Source organism: Haplochromis burtoni, unplaced genomic scaffold, assembly GCF_018398535.1.
Source record: "Haplochromis burtoni strain Fernald_Lab_line unplaced genomic scaffold, NCSU_Asbu1 Contig_72, whole genome shotgun sequence".
In the NCBI taxonomy this organism is placed as follows: Eukaryota; Metazoa; Chordata; class Actinopteri; order Cichliformes; family Cichlidae; genus Haplochromis; species Haplochromis burtoni.
In genome coordinates this window covers 453158-470050 of record NW_024582433.1, presented here as the reverse complement: position 1 = coordinate 470050, position 16893 = coordinate 453158, and the positions used below count along the sequence as shown (strand labels likewise).

At 40.7% G+C, this 16893-nt stretch overlaps 2 protein-coding genes across 2 annotated transcripts in view; both read left to right on the top strand.

Annotated features, from left to right (window-relative positions):
• Positions 1 to 8179, top strand: part of LOC102311942 (nipped-B-like protein) — a 22986-nt gene extending 14807 nt beyond the window's left edge. Inside the window, exons 30-47 of the mRNA XM_042221726.1 lie at positions 95 to 229; positions 336 to 434; positions 544 to 597; positions 705 to 813; positions 910 to 1046; positions 1162 to 1302; positions 1402 to 1495; positions 2351 to 2505; positions 2700 to 2790; positions 2925 to 3098; positions 3215 to 3405; positions 3544 to 3651; positions 3912 to 4112; positions 4243 to 4389; positions 4488 to 4834; positions 4922 to 5096; positions 5284 to 5472; positions 6932 to 8179. Of these exons, the coding sequence (XP_042077660.1) occupies positions 95 to 229; positions 336 to 434; positions 544 to 597; positions 705 to 813; positions 910 to 1046; positions 1162 to 1302; positions 1402 to 1495; positions 2351 to 2505; positions 2700 to 2790; positions 2925 to 3098; positions 3215 to 3405; positions 3544 to 3651; positions 3912 to 4112; positions 4243 to 4389; positions 4488 to 4834; positions 4922 to 5096; positions 5284 to 5472; positions 6932 to 7291 (2907 nt within the window). The 3' untranslated portion in view covers positions 7292 to 8179. The remainder of the gene's footprint in view (positions 1 to 94; positions 230 to 335; positions 435 to 543; positions 598 to 704; positions 814 to 909; positions 1047 to 1161; positions 1303 to 1401; positions 1496 to 2350; positions 2506 to 2699; positions 2791 to 2924; positions 3099 to 3214; positions 3406 to 3543; positions 3652 to 3911; positions 4113 to 4242; positions 4390 to 4487; positions 4835 to 4921; positions 5097 to 5283; positions 5473 to 6931) is intronic.
• A 2101-nt stretch (positions 8180 to 10280) lies between these two features.
• nup155 (nucleoporin 155) overlaps positions 10281 to 16893 on the top strand; it is a 22409-nt gene continuing 15796 nt past the window's right edge. The window contains exons 1-18 of the mRNA XM_005941554.3: positions 10281 to 10448; positions 10702 to 10873; positions 12545 to 12682; positions 12811 to 12907; positions 13072 to 13142; positions 13220 to 13312; positions 13664 to 13927; positions 14016 to 14089; positions 14199 to 14290; positions 14411 to 14508; positions 14597 to 14764; positions 14879 to 14979; positions 15098 to 15268; positions 15379 to 15489; positions 15649 to 15743; positions 15835 to 15920; positions 16066 to 16207; positions 16366 to 16432. Of these exons, the coding sequence (XP_005941616.1) occupies positions 10732 to 10873; positions 12545 to 12682; positions 12811 to 12907; positions 13072 to 13142; positions 13220 to 13312; positions 13664 to 13927; positions 14016 to 14089; positions 14199 to 14290; positions 14411 to 14508; positions 14597 to 14764; positions 14879 to 14979; positions 15098 to 15268; positions 15379 to 15489; positions 15649 to 15743; positions 15835 to 15920; positions 16066 to 16207; positions 16366 to 16432 (2010 nt within the window). The 5' untranslated portion in view covers positions 10281 to 10448; positions 10702 to 10731. The remainder of the gene's footprint in view (positions 10449 to 10701; positions 10874 to 12544; positions 12683 to 12810; positions 12908 to 13071; positions 13143 to 13219; positions 13313 to 13663; positions 13928 to 14015; positions 14090 to 14198; positions 14291 to 14410; positions 14509 to 14596; positions 14765 to 14878; positions 14980 to 15097; positions 15269 to 15378; positions 15490 to 15648; positions 15744 to 15834; positions 15921 to 16065; positions 16208 to 16365; positions 16433 to 16893) is intronic.

Sequence of the window (16893 nt, the reverse complement as noted above, 5' to 3'; positions counted from 1 at the left end):
ACACGCACACACTGGATAAGTAATACTTTTGGATTTACTCCATAAGTCACAACAAAAGGAAACTAATGTTCAGTTGTTCCTTTGTCTTTGTCAGGACACAGGCATCAGTGTGAGAAAAAGAGTCATTAAGATCATGAGGGATATTTGTCTAGAGCAGCCAGACTTCCACAAGATCACCGAGATGTGCGTGAAGATGATCCGGAGGGTCAACGATGAAGAAGGGATCAAGGCTGGTGTTTTTGTTGTTGTTTTTGTTTAATGTACATTTTTACAGTCGACTGTTGGTAGTAGCGTTCATATACAGTGTGTCTAACTAAACATCTTTTCCTCTGCAGAAACTGGTGAATGAGACATTCCAGAAACTCTGGTTCTCCCCGACGCCGAGCCACGACAAAGAAGCCATGACCAGAAAGATCCTGAACATCACAGACGTGGTGTGTATTATCAGGACAAAAGGGAGAAACAAAAAAACAAAAAGTGATCTTATTTAAATAAGTAAAATGAACTAACTTGTGTTTTTTTTAATTTATTTTTTTATTCCAGGTGTTGGCATGTAAAGACTCAGGCTACGACTGGTTTGAGCAGCTTCTCCAAAATGTTAGTTGACTTTGTTGCTGTCTCAGAAGCTGCTTGTCTGCATTTTTTCATTTGGCACTCTTTTTAATTACTGTGTTGGGTCATTTTTCTTTTTTTTTTCTTTTTAGCTGCTGAAATCAGAGGAGGATGCTTCGTACAAACCTGCAGGGAAGGCTTGTGTTCAGCTAGTGGACAATCTAGTGGAACATATACTAAAATATGAGGAGTCTCTTGCGGGTAAATGTATTTTGCTAAAAAAAGAACAAACATAGGTGTGTATTTGCTTATAAAAGTCTTATTACAGATAATAACCCTGTTGTGTTTGTGTCTCAGATTGTGAGGACAAAGGGGTCAGCTCAGGTCGTCTGGTAGCGTGCATCACCACTCTCTACCTGTTTAGTAAAATCAGGGCAGAGTTAATGGTTAAGCATGCCATGACTATGCAGCCCTACCTGACCACCAAGTGCAATGTAAGTACTGTGATAGTTTTTTTTAATTTTTCGAATGTTTGAGATACTCACAGGCAAGCTAAACATGGACCTGGACAGTGAAGCTACCATGTGTTTTTGTGCTGTCATCTGTCAGAGTCAGAACGACTTCATGGTGATATGCAACGTGGCTAAGATCCTGGAGCTGGTCGTGCCTCTGATGGAACACCCGAGTGCGACTTTCCTCACTACCATCGAAGAAGACCTAATGAAGCTTATCATCAAATACGGCATGACGGTAGGTCTCATTTGCAGCTCGCTGCTTTCAGAGGTAGCTTTAAAAACCACAAACAGCGTGTGAGACAGTTGTTCTGATACATCCTTTTGTGCTCCCCAGGTTGTGCAACACTGTGTGAGCTGTCTTGGTGCTATCGTGAACAAGGTCACACACAACTACAAGTTTGTTTGGGCTTGTTTTAATCGGTACTATGGTAAGGATTTTTTCTTTTTTTAAGACAAAACACAACCACATTTCCCAAACATTTGTTGTGTTTAGTTATTTAAGAGTCCTTACTAATCTAATATGACAGTGGAGTTTAAAAACAAACACACACTCTCAGACGAGCTGGTTGTTTTCTTTGTGACTCAGAAAATCTTTGCCAATAGGGAAGTTGCAGAGTGCCCTCTGGTGGGCAAACTATCCAACATCAACATGGTTAAAATGTGTTTGTTCTCTCTCCTGCTTGCTTTTAAATTGTCAGTCATCGGCTGTTATAAATTTTAGTAACAAAATATCGACAAATTATCAATATCAGGTATTAATAGAGCCAGTACTTTAAGCCAGTTATGAGTTTGTGCCAAGCTGATGCACAAAACACAATGTTATGATTTCAGTCAGTAGATCACAGCCTTTCCTCTGTCGCTGTGGATCCATAAGCAGCCAGAAAGAAAAAGGATGATGGCTGATATTATGATTTTTTTTCTCCTCTCAAAAGCTAGTTAGTTGTGAGCTCCTTTTTACAGGTTTAAAAGGGTTGTTGCTAGTCTGTGAACTGTTACTAAGGAATCGTTGCCTACTTGTTTCATGTCTTTGTTTTTGTCTCTGAGAACCTCACCGTGATGTGTTCCACTTTATGCTGAACTGTCACTTAATGCTTGAGTTTTTTGTTTCAAAGGCATTTCTACTGTGAAATAAAGCAGAAAAGGTACAAATTGGTGGATAAAAATTCTCCTGAAATGAAAAGCTCTGTGAAAACCTAAACTATATAAGCGCAGGTCAGGAAATGCAGTCGTTCGACTTATTACTTCACATTAAAGCTCACTTGACTGTTTGTGTTATCTTATAGGAGCGTTAGCAAAACTCAAGACACAGCACCAAGAGGATCCCACCAGCTCCACCCTGGCTGCTAACAAACCCACTCTTCTGCGCTCGCTCTTCACTGTGGGGGCTCTGTGTCGACACTTTGATTTCGATCAAGAAGAGTTCAAAGGTGCTAACAAGGTAAACCCTGGCCCTTTGCTTAAATGTTGTAGTGGCTCCATGGAGTTGTTGTTAAGAAATTCTCTTAACTCATGAAAGATCGACCTGTTTTGAGACTGGGAGGCAGGGTTTCAGCATGAAGGGTACCCAGCATGAATGAATGTGAATGAAGACTGCAAGAGCTGTTTTGATTGCTGGGTCTCTTTGTTTCTTAGATTGTCATCAAGGACAAAGTGTTGGAGCTTCTGCTGTATTTCACTACTCACGAAGAGGAGGAGGTCCAGATCAAGGCAATCATAGGTTTAGGTATATATCCTACACCTCAGAAAAGGCTCGTATAGATGTGTTTATAGTGACACTTAATGTTTACAGCTTTCTTTTAACTTTGACTTTTGTTTTCTTTGTAAATCTGTATTTTAAATCAATTCCTCTCTTCCAAGGGTTTCAGTTCATCATGCACCCAGAGCTCATGTTTGTGCAGGAGTTGAAGGTTCTTTATAACAGCATCCTGTCGGACGAGAACAGTTCAGTCAATTTGAAGATCCAGGTCCTCAAAAACCTGCAGACATACCTGCAGGAGGAGGACTCTCGAATGCAGGAGGCTGACCGTGAATGTGAGTTTAACAGTTCCAGCTCACGTCCATTGTTATCCATGCACATGCAGTGAAACATGGCAGCCACTTAATGTGACACCTGCGCACTCACCAGGCTGATGTTTTTGCTTCTTCAGGGAAGAATAAAGCCAAGCAAGAGGATCTCAAGGAAATGGGGGACATCTCATCGGGCATGAGCAGCTCCATAATGCAGATTTATTTGAAGCAGGTTCTGGAGTCCTTCTTCCACTCGCAGTCCACAGTTCGGCACTTTGCCTTGAGTGTCATCACCCTGACTCTTAGTCAGGGCCTCATTCACCCTGTACAGGTGTGTTCACAGTCTTACATCAGTATAGCCTGATAAGGTTTATTTACATTTTCTGAATATTTTTTTAGGTGGGTTTTTGAAATGTATTTTTTATGTTTTGCAGTTTGCATACTCGTAAATTGTAAATTGTTGTTTCAGTGTGTGCCCTACTTGATCGCTATGGGAACAGACCCGGAGCCAACAATGAAGAACAAGGCCGATCAGCAGCTGGTGGAGATCGACAAAAAATACTCAGGCTTTATTCATGTGAGTTGGCTTGTGGTTTTTGACAACTGGAAAAATGTGAAAGTGTAAAAAAAGGTGGGAAAATAGAACTTTCTGTGTAATAAATGTATTTACATCTAATACTTTTATATTATTATTACATTCTGCAATTTGATTTTGTTTTTTTAACTCACACCTTGCTTAAAAAACTCAGGCTTTAAAAATAAATTGTATTTCAAATGTCATCATTTAACGTGCCCACCTAATGAGTTATCTCACTGTTTTTGGGGGGGGGTTTGCAGATGAAGGCTGTCGCAGGGCTGAAGATGTCTTATCAGGTGCAACAGGCCATAAATGGATCCAAACACGCTGTCATTCGTGGTTTCCGTCATGACGACTCCGACTCGGCTCTCTGCTCTCATCTCTACACCATGGTCCGTGGGAACCGCCAACATAGACGGGCTTTTCTAATTTCCCTGCTCAACCTGTTTGACGACAGCTCTGTAAGTTCATCTCTTTACTTTGGCATGATTGGCCTTTGTCAGGAGATATTTAGGTTGCTGTATTTGCCCTCAGAAGAGCAATTACACCTGTTTATTTAAAAATGTGCATTTTTGACTTTGTCTCCTGCAGAAAACAGAGGTGAACATGCTGCTGTTCATAGCAGATAACTTGGCCTGCTTCCCTTATCAGACCCAGGAGGAACCTCTTTTCATCATGCATCATATAGACATTACCCTGTCTGTCTCTGGTAGCAACTTGCTCCAGTCATTTAAAGAGGTGCAAAGCTTTGTCTAGTTTTGTTTATCAGTTGTTATGCTTGGTCGCTGTGCTCAAGAGAAGATGCATATCTGACCTTTCTTTTGTCATTTGTGCAGTGTTTACAGAAAGAGCCTATAAGGCATGAAAAGAAGATGAAGATGAATAAGAAAAAGAAAAAGAAGAAGCATTCTCGGAGGAGGAGCTACAGCTCTGATGACGACGACGATGATGAAAAGGATGATGAAAGCAGCAGCCCATCCAGCAGCAGTGACGAGGAGGAAGATGTAGTGCAGAGGAAAAAGGGTTCAGATTCCGACTCTGACCTGGACGATGAGGACGCAGTGATGGACCGTCTGCCTGAAAACACCAAACCTCTGCTGGAGTTTGCCAGTGCGTCACAGGGCATTTTGCTGCTGCTGGTGCTCAAACAGCATTTGAAGAATCTGTACGGCTTCTCGGACAGGTGGGCCTCGGAGAAAATGTTAATATTTTATTATCTCTTTGTGAGCAATTCAAATCACTTTACTGAGCAATTTTGTTTGTGTTACAGCAAAATCCAGAAGTATTCACCGACAGAGTCTGCCAAAGTATATGACAAGACAGTGAACAGGAAATCTAAGGTGCACTTCAACCCTAGTCAGACACTGGATTACCTAAGGAGTGATCTGGCCAACACAGATCTCAGCTACGAGGCCAAGAAGAACATTGCAAAACAGTATTTGGATGTAAGCTTTCAATATACTCGTGTCTCCGTTTGGAAACATAAGCAGTAGCTGTGTCCGTTAGTCTGCATGTAATAATGACGGGAAGTCTTATTGGTTTTCTGTCCGAGAAACTGTTTGTCCTTGTTTGTAAAACACGTGCAGGGTAGAAATGATCATTATTACATTTTTTCTGCCTTCAATTTCTTAGTTCAAGGTTCTAATGGATCATTTGGATCGGGATGAAGAGGACGAGGACGGTGAAGCAAATGCCAATGCCAGAAACAAAGCCATTACTTCACTGCTGAGGGGTCCAAAACCCCGAAACCACAACCACAGTAATCATGCAGCTCCAGTGGAGACAGATGATGAGGAGAGCGAGGATGAAGATCCCCCTGCTGTAAGAACTTTATTTGTTTTCCTCATGGTATCTGCTACAATGCTGGAAATATGTGGTGGTGTTTGTTATGCTGGGTTAAAAGTGCCAGAAAATGACAGATTGAAGCAAACTGACTTTTATTGCATGCATACACATAAAGACGCCCACACCATTGAACATTTATTGGATTTTCCTCTGTAGAGAAGGGCTTATGGTAATGTTAGTATGTACAGTGTTATGATTTGAGCACTTCTACAGAGGTCAGACAAATATTATAGATATAAAAATCATGTGTAAAAGAGGGCTTTCGGCAGACTGGAGTCCTGTGAAAAACACCCCATGATTCAACACCTTGTAGAACCACCTTTAGCAGCAATAACACAGCAATAACTCTGTGTGATTTTATCAGCCTCTTACATTTTTATGGAAGAGTTTTGGCCCAAACATTACTTCAGTTCATTGAGGTTTGCAGGCATTCATTTAGACGCAGCTCTTTTAAGGTCCCGGCACAGCATTTCAGTCAGGCTGAGGTCTGCACTTTGACTGGACCGTTACAGCACCGCGATTCTTTTCTTTTTCATTCTTTTTCTACTAATGTGCTCAGGATCATCGCCCTGTTGTATGACCCAGTTTGAGCCAAGCTGCTGTCAGCTGCCAGACAGACGACCTCACATTTGACTCTAGAATACTTTGTTATAAAGAAGAGTTCATTGTCGACGGCAAGGTGTCCAGATCCTGTAGCTGCAAAACCTAAATCCTCACTTAGTTTTCATCAAACATGGTGCTGTGCTTTATGAACAAATATCTCCACTTTGGCATCATCTGTTCAAAGGACATTGTTCCAGGAGTCTTGTGGTTTGTTCAGATGCAGTTTTGCAAATCTAAGCCCTGCGGCCATGTTCTTTTTAGAGAGATGAGGCTTTCTTCTGGGAACCCTTCTAAACAAGCAGTACTTGTTTAGTCTTTTGGCTAATGAACTTTAACATTTAACTTTCTACTGGCCTGTAGAGTCTGAGATGTAGCTTTGGATTTTTTTGCCGTTTCTCTTAAGGATTGCACAATCTGACCTTGGGGTGATTTTGCTGGAATGTCCATGGCACTATGTGACGCTATGTTAACACACATCTGAATGCTCTAGAGCAGAAAACAGCTAAAACCTCTGCTTTTACAAAGGTGCTCAAATTTGCTGACGATCAGCTTTAAAGTGCATTCGATTAGCAGCATACTTATACAGCAGCAACTTAGCCACAGGGCAGATCACTGTACTTAAACCCTGCAAAGCATAACCAAATAAATTACAGTAGATTACTTCAACACCGCCAATATTACAAAGTTGTACTGTACATTTATATTAATGTTTACAAACAACAGACGTGAAGAATGATTTTCAGTGTTTAACAGTGCATTGTATCTACAGCATATCCATTAACGTATTATCCCCACATAAATAAGAGTTTCTGACACTGCCTGTCATTCACAGCGAAAGCCAAGGAAAGGTGGAGACTGTGCAGAGGATTCAGGTAACATGAACGAGACAGTAGAGGTAATGGACATCGTAGCTATCTACTGTCGCAAATACAAAGACAGACCGCAGATTGCCAGGGTCGTCCAGAAGACCAGAAATGGCTACAGTATACACTGGATGACTGGATCTTACTCTGGACCCTGGGCTGTCGCAAAGAAACGGGACGGCCGCAAAAAGGTGCCTTGGGTTGACAATATCAAGGAGTCGGACATTATTTGCAAGAAAATCTCTTTGACAAGCGGACAGAAGCTCACGAACAAAGTGGCACAGACGTTACGGGCGCTGTACGCTGCCAAGGAGGGGACTAAGAGTTAATCAAAGAGATTAGTGAAACATCTTGCACAGCTCAACACTATGGATCCAATATGTTACATACACAGAAGTTAGATTAACGTCCTGGTGGTGGAAGAGTGTTGTAAACACGTCTGTCTAAATACACACGTGTTCAAAGGCAAGAAAAAGACAAGAAGGAAATGTTTAGGAAAACATTGTGTGGGAGTTCCTTCGCTGTTGTGCAGCAACTTGGTTGTTTGATTTTTACTCCCACTGTATTATAGATGAACTAAAAAAACGTGTTTATATCTGAACATAATTCTGTAAAAAAAAAAACAAAGTGAATGTTGGAAATTAGTGTATTGATGATGTTCTTAATAAAGTGGTTTTTGAATTTAAACTAGCACCAGATGGATTTATTCACTTGACCTGAACTTCCACAACTTCTAACTTTCTGTTTTTCTCCTGTTTTAGACATTTTTGTTTGTTACCTTCATTCTATAATGGACTATCTTTGATATAATTTATTTATGTTCAGACAAGTGCAGTATCTGTGCCATTATTGTTTTTAATATAGATTTTTGATGTTATAGAGCACAGAGGAACAAAAAAGAGCGAGCGCCTGCTCTTCTGATGGAATAAATACTGCAATAAATTTTTCTTACATCTTTGTTCCTTGTTTGCGTTTTTTTTCTCCTGCAGGCATCAGACCGTGTAATGTGCTTGGTTTTTATTTTCCCACCGTGTGTTTGACACAGATAAATAGAAGTGATTCTATGAAGTTAATTTCAAAAAGGCACATAAGCCCATGTGGCAGAAAGATTAAACTCATCTGTCAATGATTCATAATATGTTACCACGTTCAATCTATTGAGCAAAATTTGTCATAAAAGGTACGAATTTTTAATCTGCTGTGGGCACTTTGTTCCTGTCTAACGAGCTTGTGTGTTTTATAAGTATTAGTGTAAATATAATCATACTAATAGGTATATGCAGTTTTTTTACGTACACCTTTCTACCACTGAGTTTACCCCCTTTTTGCCTTCAGAAGTGCTTTAATTTGGGGGGGGGGGGCACAGATTCAACAAGGAGCTGAAAACATTCCTCAGATATTTTGATCCGTATTGACAGTGTCACACAGTTGCTGAAGATTTCTTGGCACTGCATCCCAAAGGTGCCCTATTGGATTGAGATCTGGTGACTGTGAAGGCCGTTTTAGTACAGTAAACTCACTGTCATGTTCAAGAAACCAGTTTGAGATTATTTGAGCTTTGTGACCTGTTGTGTTATTCTGGCGAAAGCAGCCATCAAAAGATGGGTACACTGTGATAATAAAGAGATAGATGGTCAACAACAATAATCAGGTAGGCTGTGGTGCTTAAATTATGCTCAGTTGATACTAAGGGACCTAAAGTGTACCAAGAAAATATCCGTCACACCATTACAGCACCAGCAGGCTGAACTGTTGATACAGTGCAGGATGGGTGTTTATTTATGTTGTTTACCCTAAATTCTTACCATAAGAAATTGAAACTAATCAGACCAGGTAACATGTTTTCAGTCTTCTTTTGTCGAGTTGTGGTGAAGTGTAGTATCAGTTTTCTGTGTTTAGCTGGCAGGAGTGGCACCTGGTGTGATCTTCTGCCACTATTCATCTGCTTCAGATTTCAGTGAATTCAGAGATCTTCTTCTGCACAGCTTGGTTGTAAGGAGTTGCTATTACAGTGACTGTTGCCTTGTTTTCGACTCAAAGCAGTCTAGCCTGTCATCTGACCTCTGGGATCAACAAGGCATTTTCGCCCCGAGAACTGCCGCTTGCTGGATTTTTTTTGTCTTTTTTGGACCATTCTCTGTAAACCCTAGAGATGGTTGTGTGGGAAAATCCCACAAAATCCATGCATGAGATACATGCCATGTGTCAATTCAATTCAATTCAATTTTATTTATATAGCGCCAAATCACAACAGCAGTCGCCTCAAGGCGCTTTATATTGTACAGTAGATCGTACTGTACAATAACATTGTTATCCCAAGCAATCTGTTTTTGACTCTTACAATCAGCCCAATTTTTCTGAATCTTTACATTTGTATTGAATCTACTATTTCCAAATCACATTATTTTAGTTTTGATCAAATTTCATGATAATTTGTTTTTATCAAGCCAGATCTTCAGATCAAATATTTATCATCATCTCATCCAGTACATATTACAAATCAATACAAGAGAAGAACATATTAGTGTCATCAACAAAAACGAGCATTTTTAACACGGTGGACACCTCTCACTGATGTACTGTGTAACTTTTGAACAACAATTGGGGCCCAACACTGACCCCTGGGGGAGGCCACAAACAATGTCCATACATACGGAGTAACAATCATTTAACTTCACAAACTATTGTTTGTTTCTTAACTAACTCCCAACCAAATTTAAAACTACACCGTAATGCCACTGAATCAATTATTTGTTATTAAAATATCATGATCTATTGTATAAAACGCCTTTCTTGATAGCCCAAACACACTGGGTTTTTGTTTGTTTGTTTGTTTTGTCTAGGGAGTTTGTGACGTGTTTAGTTTAATAATGCCAGTGATGTTGATCTGTTTTAAATAAAACCATACTTAGTATCTGTCATTAGTTTATCGTTGTATCATGAGATTCAGCACTCATTACACGTATTCATAATTAATCACTATTTTTGGCAATAAAACATTATGTTACACTCTAAGGTTTAATTTTTGATTGCAAACCTTTTTTGAATGCATAATAAAACATAAAAGTTGCGTTTCTGCTTGAGAAACTAAAACTGCTGACCTTTGTAGAATGAGCGTCTCACGTTTAAAAAAAAATCAAATTTACAAGAACAATTGAATACGTAGATTTGAAAACATCGTTATTTGAAACAGCACTGCAGATGAAACAGAATACAGCACGTCTTTCAATGGTTAAAGTGGTTATTTTGCGGAATATTTTACAGCTCTTCTTGTGTATCTTTGGTGGATGGCAGTACAACACACTCTGAAGGAGACGAAGAAGAAGTTACACCGGAAATAACCCTTTCTCTACTCCTGTGCATGAGGTTGGCGGGCTGCTAGCTGTATATGTGTATTGGGGGTAATTCTTTGAATTTTGCTGCTCAACTGATCAACTCAACTCGTTGACCTAACACACCAGAAACACGCGGAATCGTTTCATTTGGGTAAAGCAATGACCGCACTTTTAAATGCTTTATTTCACTCTTAGCTGGCAGTTAGCTGTATGCTAAATAATAGGTTCTTAGTGGCAGCAGAAAGCTAACCGGTGTTCTGTCAACTAGCTAACATTAGCTAGCAGCAACTGGAAAACAAAAGTTAAAGTTTTTGGTGTATCGCTTGATTATTTCTCTCGGGTATTTACGGAGGGCATCTGGCCAAATTGTGCAGTCGATTAATTGTGAACTGCTTTTTGTGCAGATAGGATAGGTGAGCGGTGGTTGCCCAGCCATGCCGTCCCCCGCTGGACCCAGCAGCCCCGCCGCTGCGCTCGCTGAAGCCCTGGAGAACTCCTCCCGGCTCATCGACAGACACCTGCAGGATGACCGATGCTTTCCCGACCTGTCAGAACTGCTCGGAGTCCCCTCACACAGTAAGCTAAGGCGAAGGAAAGACCTAATGATAGCTGTTTGTTTACAGCTCATGCAACACTAGGAGTAGAGGAAAAACTGGGATGGATAATGTCGGTGAAAGCAAATGTTGCAGGAGGTTTTGGACAAAACTTTCCTACAGAGGATCTGAGCAGCAGTTGTTGCTCATGTGTGTGTAAAATACAGATTTCAGGAGTGACTGTGGGAAATATGGATGTGTTTGGGTGAAGAGAGACAGTTTAAAAAGTTCAGGGTGATGTGTTGAAAAGCATGAAAATGTGAAGGTTTAGCACTTAGGGTTTTTTTTAAATTAAATGATTTAAGGCAAAAAGCTTTATCAAAATATTTGGATAAACTCCCATAGATCATCTCATTGTAAGAATGTATTTTCCATATGTGATTCTTTTTTTGTTTGGTTATTATTATTATTTTATTTAACTGTAAAAGGAGGAAAGCCAAATCTGCTCCACAGATTTATAAGCAAATGAAGCATCTCTATGTTACGCTTGCATCGTGGTATTTTATTTTAAGGGGCTAAATTATTCTGTTGCTCAGTAGTTAAAAAGATAGATAAGGGAAATGCAAAGTTCACATTGGAATTATTTCATATCACTTGACCAAGTTTTGGATAAAATTCTCAGCCTAACCATCTCTGATTTTCCTGACAAAAATTCGAAAGCCAGGGTACACCTTTGACATGTTTCCAGTCTGTCGAAGGGCTAGCAGATAGTGACAGGCAACCATTAACTCTCACATTTACACCTTTAGAAGTTTAGGCAATCACCTATTAACCTAACCCCATGCATGTCTTTGGACTGTGGGAGGAAGCTGGAGTACCAGGGGACACTGGGAGAACATGCAAACGCCACACTGGATTTGAACCCGGTGCCTTCTTGCTGTGAGACAACAGTGCTAACTGTGCTACTTATTATCAATTTGTTTTTGTGTTTAGGGGGCATTTTTAAGACACCATTTTCTGTGGAGCCATTTTCATATATTGTAGGTAGTTCTCCTAGTAGCTAAGTAGTCGTTCAAATATTTTAGGCCAAATATCTGCTGATGTGACTCAAGGAATATGGAATTTCAAAAGTGTAGCTGAAGTTCAACATATATTTCTGACAGCGTGAATTTTGATGAAAATTTTAATAGTTTTTGGAACACAGATTTCCGTATATGAGGTGTTTTCTGTACTACCAAATTACTCATATCAGATGAATGGTTCGTTGATATTCCAGACCCGCCCCCCCAGAAAACCCGCCAAAACATCACCATAACAACTTAATTGTTACTACTTCTTCTTCTTTTTTTTTGCAAAGATACGGTGTCTTTGTTTATAACTTCAGCCTCACTTTCTCAGCATGACTTTTAAAAAAATATATATTTTTACAGATGGTATTTAAGAGAGCTTAAATTTCACAATGTGAGTGTCATGCACCAGGCTAAAAGCTAAAGCCTGTCAGCTTCCTTATTTGGAAGTGTAGTCCTGGAATTTTCTTCAGGAAAACCAGAGACGGCCAAGCTTGATGGATTTGGTTAGTTGATATAGAATGAACCATTGTCTTAACACCTTTCAGTGTAACATCTTTATATATTTCAACAACTATATTGCTTACCTTATTTTACAGTGATGGAGAAAAACTTAATACTATAAACAGACTTCCTGTTGTTCACAGATATGCCGTCCCTCTCCGGGGTGTCAGATATGGACTACCCACTCCAGGGGCCTGGTTTACTCAGTGTACCTAACCTGCCAGAGCTCAGTGCAGTCCGCCGAGTCCCTCTGCCACCTGAGCTCGTGGAGCAATTCAGCCGTATCCTTTCGTTCATTCAGGAAAAACAAATGCAATGATTTTCATCTGACATATCGAGTAGAAAATATGTTCATTGCACTTGTATTTGTTCCACAAGTAATACGAGTTTCAGCTTAACCAACTTGTAGACATGCAGTTCAACTGCATGATGGGAGTTTTCCCTGAAATTTCTCGAGCGTGGCTTACAATTGACAATGACATCTTTATGTGGAATTACGAAGATGGGTGCGTACCTCTTGGATAAAACAGGACTGACTGACTTTTACAAACCAAGTCAAGTGCACAAACTCTGCTAATATTATTAGTAATAATATTTTTATTGAGAGTCTTTATTGATGATAAAACCAGGAGTTGAGGCATTTTTTTTTCTCTTTTTTTATTCCTTGCAGAGGAGACGTGGCCTATTTTGATGGCCTGATTGAAACTATTTTGGCAGTTGGCCTAGTAAAACCAAAACAAGGTACGCCTAGGCACTCGCAAAGCATTTGTCATCTTTTGTTTGAGTAATTCTTATGGGTTCTGTTTTTCTTTTCTCAGGGATTTTACAGCCACACATTCACTACCTCTTAGTATTGGCCACTTCTGTGGACGTGGTCATCCTTGGGCTCAGTTTCCCCAAAGGTCAAGCTGGTAAGTGATTCCTCATCAGAATTTTTGTAATATTTTGTAGGTAAAAGAAAAGAAAAGGTTTTCCTTTTAACATTAACAGTTAAACATTCCATCTCAAATCTTGCAGCAACCCTGGTATTAAGCAGCAGTACATTAAATTATATCCAGCTGTTTTAAAGGCATGTATTCAGTTTGTTACCATTTACATTGTCAGCTATATAACAACAAATGCCAGACAAGCACACTTTTAAGAATCGGTGTGAGGATATTTGTATGGATGTCAGAGTTGGGTAATGGGAGTAGTGCCTATGATATCATGATGTGCTTATGCTGGTTTATCTGGGTCATATTTGTGTCTCTCTCTTGTTTCAGGGTTGAATGACAGCATGTCTGGTGGGATGCAGCTGCTACCAGACCCTCTGTTCTCAATCCCCACAGACAACACCTACATCCTGTCCATCACCTCCACAGATCTGGGACGCATCTTTATGGCGGGGAAGGACGGCTGTCTCTATGAGATCGCTTACCAGGCTGAGGCAGGCTGGCTGAGCCAACGCTGCAGAAAAATCAACCACTCTAAGAGCTCTCTGTCCTTCCTAATCCCTTCTGTGCTTCAGTTCTCCTTCTCTGAAGATGGTAAGGAGCAGGTTCACGTTTCCAGGTGGAGTGAAATATATCTGCCTGATTAAAGCTGACTGGAACATTTTGTTGCTTCTCTCCACAGATCCCATTGTGCAGATTGCAATAGATAACTCTCGTAACACACTTTTCACACGCTCAGAAAAAGGTGTCCTTCAGGTATGAGGCACATTTTGTGCGTACATATCTTTCTGATCGACCCGGAATGCAATAAATGTGCAGTAATCACCTGTCGTTTTAAATAATGAAATACTTTCATATTTTTCAGGTGTATGACCTGGGTGCTGACGGGCAAGGAATGAGTCGCGTGGCAACAATGTCACAGAGTTCAATTGTTGCGGCTGCTGGAAACATTGCGAGGCATGTTTTAGTTTAATAAACATCAATCAAGCTTCTTTTTGTGTTGTTATCCGCTCAGAGGAGAGTATTTCTTTTTTTTTTTCTCTGCCTATTTGAAAAATTCAGTTTTTCCATTTTCAGGACAATAGATCGTTCGGTCTTCAAACCCGTCGTACAGATCTCTGTGATTGACAGATCAGAGTCCTCAGATTGCCATCTTCTTGCCGTCACCCACGCAGGTATGTTATGAAATATTAATCAGTATGAGATGAAATACTAGAATACGTGCATTATGTATCGGTCTGTACTGATACTGTGTTTCTGCAGGTGTGCGTCTCTACTTCAGCACTACACCTTTTGCACCTCCGCACCAGAAGAACGTTGCAGTGCGACCTAGCCTACTAGCTATGGTACACGTTCGCCTTCCTCCAGGTTTTTCTGCCTCCTCTACCCTCCAGAAACCCTCCAAAGTACATAAGGCACTACACAGTAAAGGTAATAAGCAAATGGCACTCAGATCCTGAATCATTTATTTGTTTGTTCAGTAACGTACCGGGGCTTCGTTGGCAAGGAACCACATCTGTCTTTAATACATTTGAAATCTATCAGGTGTTCTTCTTATGGCTGCTTCTGAGACAGAGGACAGTGACATTCTGTGGTGCATCAATCACGACTCCTTTCCATTCAAGAAGCCCTTAATGGAGACGCAGGTTAGCACAAAAAAAGTCATGCAATGAATAAATTAAATGTATGTTTTCCCTTTCTTTGGCACTTTGTTAGATACTGATCAGTTTATCTGTCATGTTCGCTGCACATGTTGCATTGCAGATGATGTCTAATGTAGATGGACACTCTTGGGCTCTTTGTGCCATTAATGAGGAGCGACCGGCCAATTTTTTTACTCCGCTGAACAAGGACCATATCCCCATCACCAGTTCTCCTGTGGTGGTCCAGCAGCACAACATCCCTCCACAGAAGTTTGTCCTCCTCTCTGCAAAGGTTAAAATTGTTGTCATGATGCTTCATGTTGCATACGTAAACTTAATCTTGTTACAGTGTGACAAGACATTATCATAACTGTACAACTAAAAGTGTCAAATCTCCTTCAGGGGAGTCATATTTTTCAAAAGCTGAGACCAGTAGATCAGCTCCGTCACCTCCTGGTGAGCTGTGCTGGAGGGGAAAGTGAGGAAATTGAACGCTTCTTCAAGCTCCACCGGGTAAAATCACAATGACAATCACTGTGTAATGTTTTATAATCCCCTTATCATACCATGTAGCAGTAAGCCTATGCATGTGACTAGCTAGCAGCCTTTGTGACACACAGACACCTTCATCACATGCAACATATTTTTGAATCATTACTGTTTTCTGTACAGGAGGAGCAGGCTTGTGCCACAGCCTTAATCCTCGCTTGCTCCAGTGCTGCTTGCGACAGAGAGGTTTCACAATGGGCTACCAGAGCCTTCTTCAGGTCAGTTAATGGTTTGATATATGTAAATATTTCCAGTCGTTCACAGTGTGCACAAACTAAAGTCAGTGCTGTTTTTTACTATTTTGATCAGATATGGAGGAGAAGCACAGATGAGATTTCCTGCAGCCTTGGCGTCACCCAGTACTGTTGGGCCTGTGATGAGCTCTCCAGCACCGGGTAAATGAACAAACATTTTGCTGTGTCCACCTGGCTGGTGGGATGTGACCAAATCATGCAAAACAAGATCTGTACGTGAAGAAAACAATCATTTTAATCGCTAACTATAATATTTACCATCGTGCATTATTAATGCCCCCTTCAGGTATTATACCCCCAGCACTGGCCACACCCTTTGCATCAATGCAGTCTGGCTCTGCCCCCATCACACCTATGTCAGCTGGCCCTGAGGTGATTTTCTCCGGGAAGCACAACGGCATTTGCATCTACTTTGCACGCATTCTCGGGTTAGTAAAGCCTGTCATCATTTGTCACATTTTTCTGGGTCACAGCTTAAATACTCGGCCTCTGATTCAAAGCTTTGGTTGCTGATGTGTGTTGATGTTGTCCTTAAACTGCTGAGTCACATGCCTTCCTCTCCTGTTTTCCTGCTGACTCTGAACAGAAATATTTGGGATGGCAGCCTTGCTGTCGAGAAAACTATCAGCAAAGGGAATCAGACTGTCAGTATTGTAAGTAACATTACAGTTACATTTACTCACAGCAGAATTGTTTGGATTGTAAAAAAAATCTTGGATATCAAGATAATTTTCTCCAGTTGAATGGAAATAAAATTTGTGCCCCTGTCAGCCCGTCCCCCTGGTTCATTCGAAATCTGGATTAGCTTTCCTTTTATTAGAGATCTTGTCTTTGACACTTGATGGGTGCTTGCCACTGGATTTGCATGTTAAGGACCTGGTTTGTTCTTGCTTTCGTCAGCTGAGAAATATTAGTTTTATTTCTAAATCTGTCCTGTAATTCACTCTTTAACGAGCTTTTACTGAGGCAGGTAGATCGTCTGCAGTTCCCTTTCAGTCGATTCACTCGGTACAACACATAAGTAAGGGATATCACGCCCTCGCGTGTCCTGGCTGAAGAAACCTTTATTCACGCCTTTACGGCAGATGACGTGTGATGACACGCGCACGGCCCC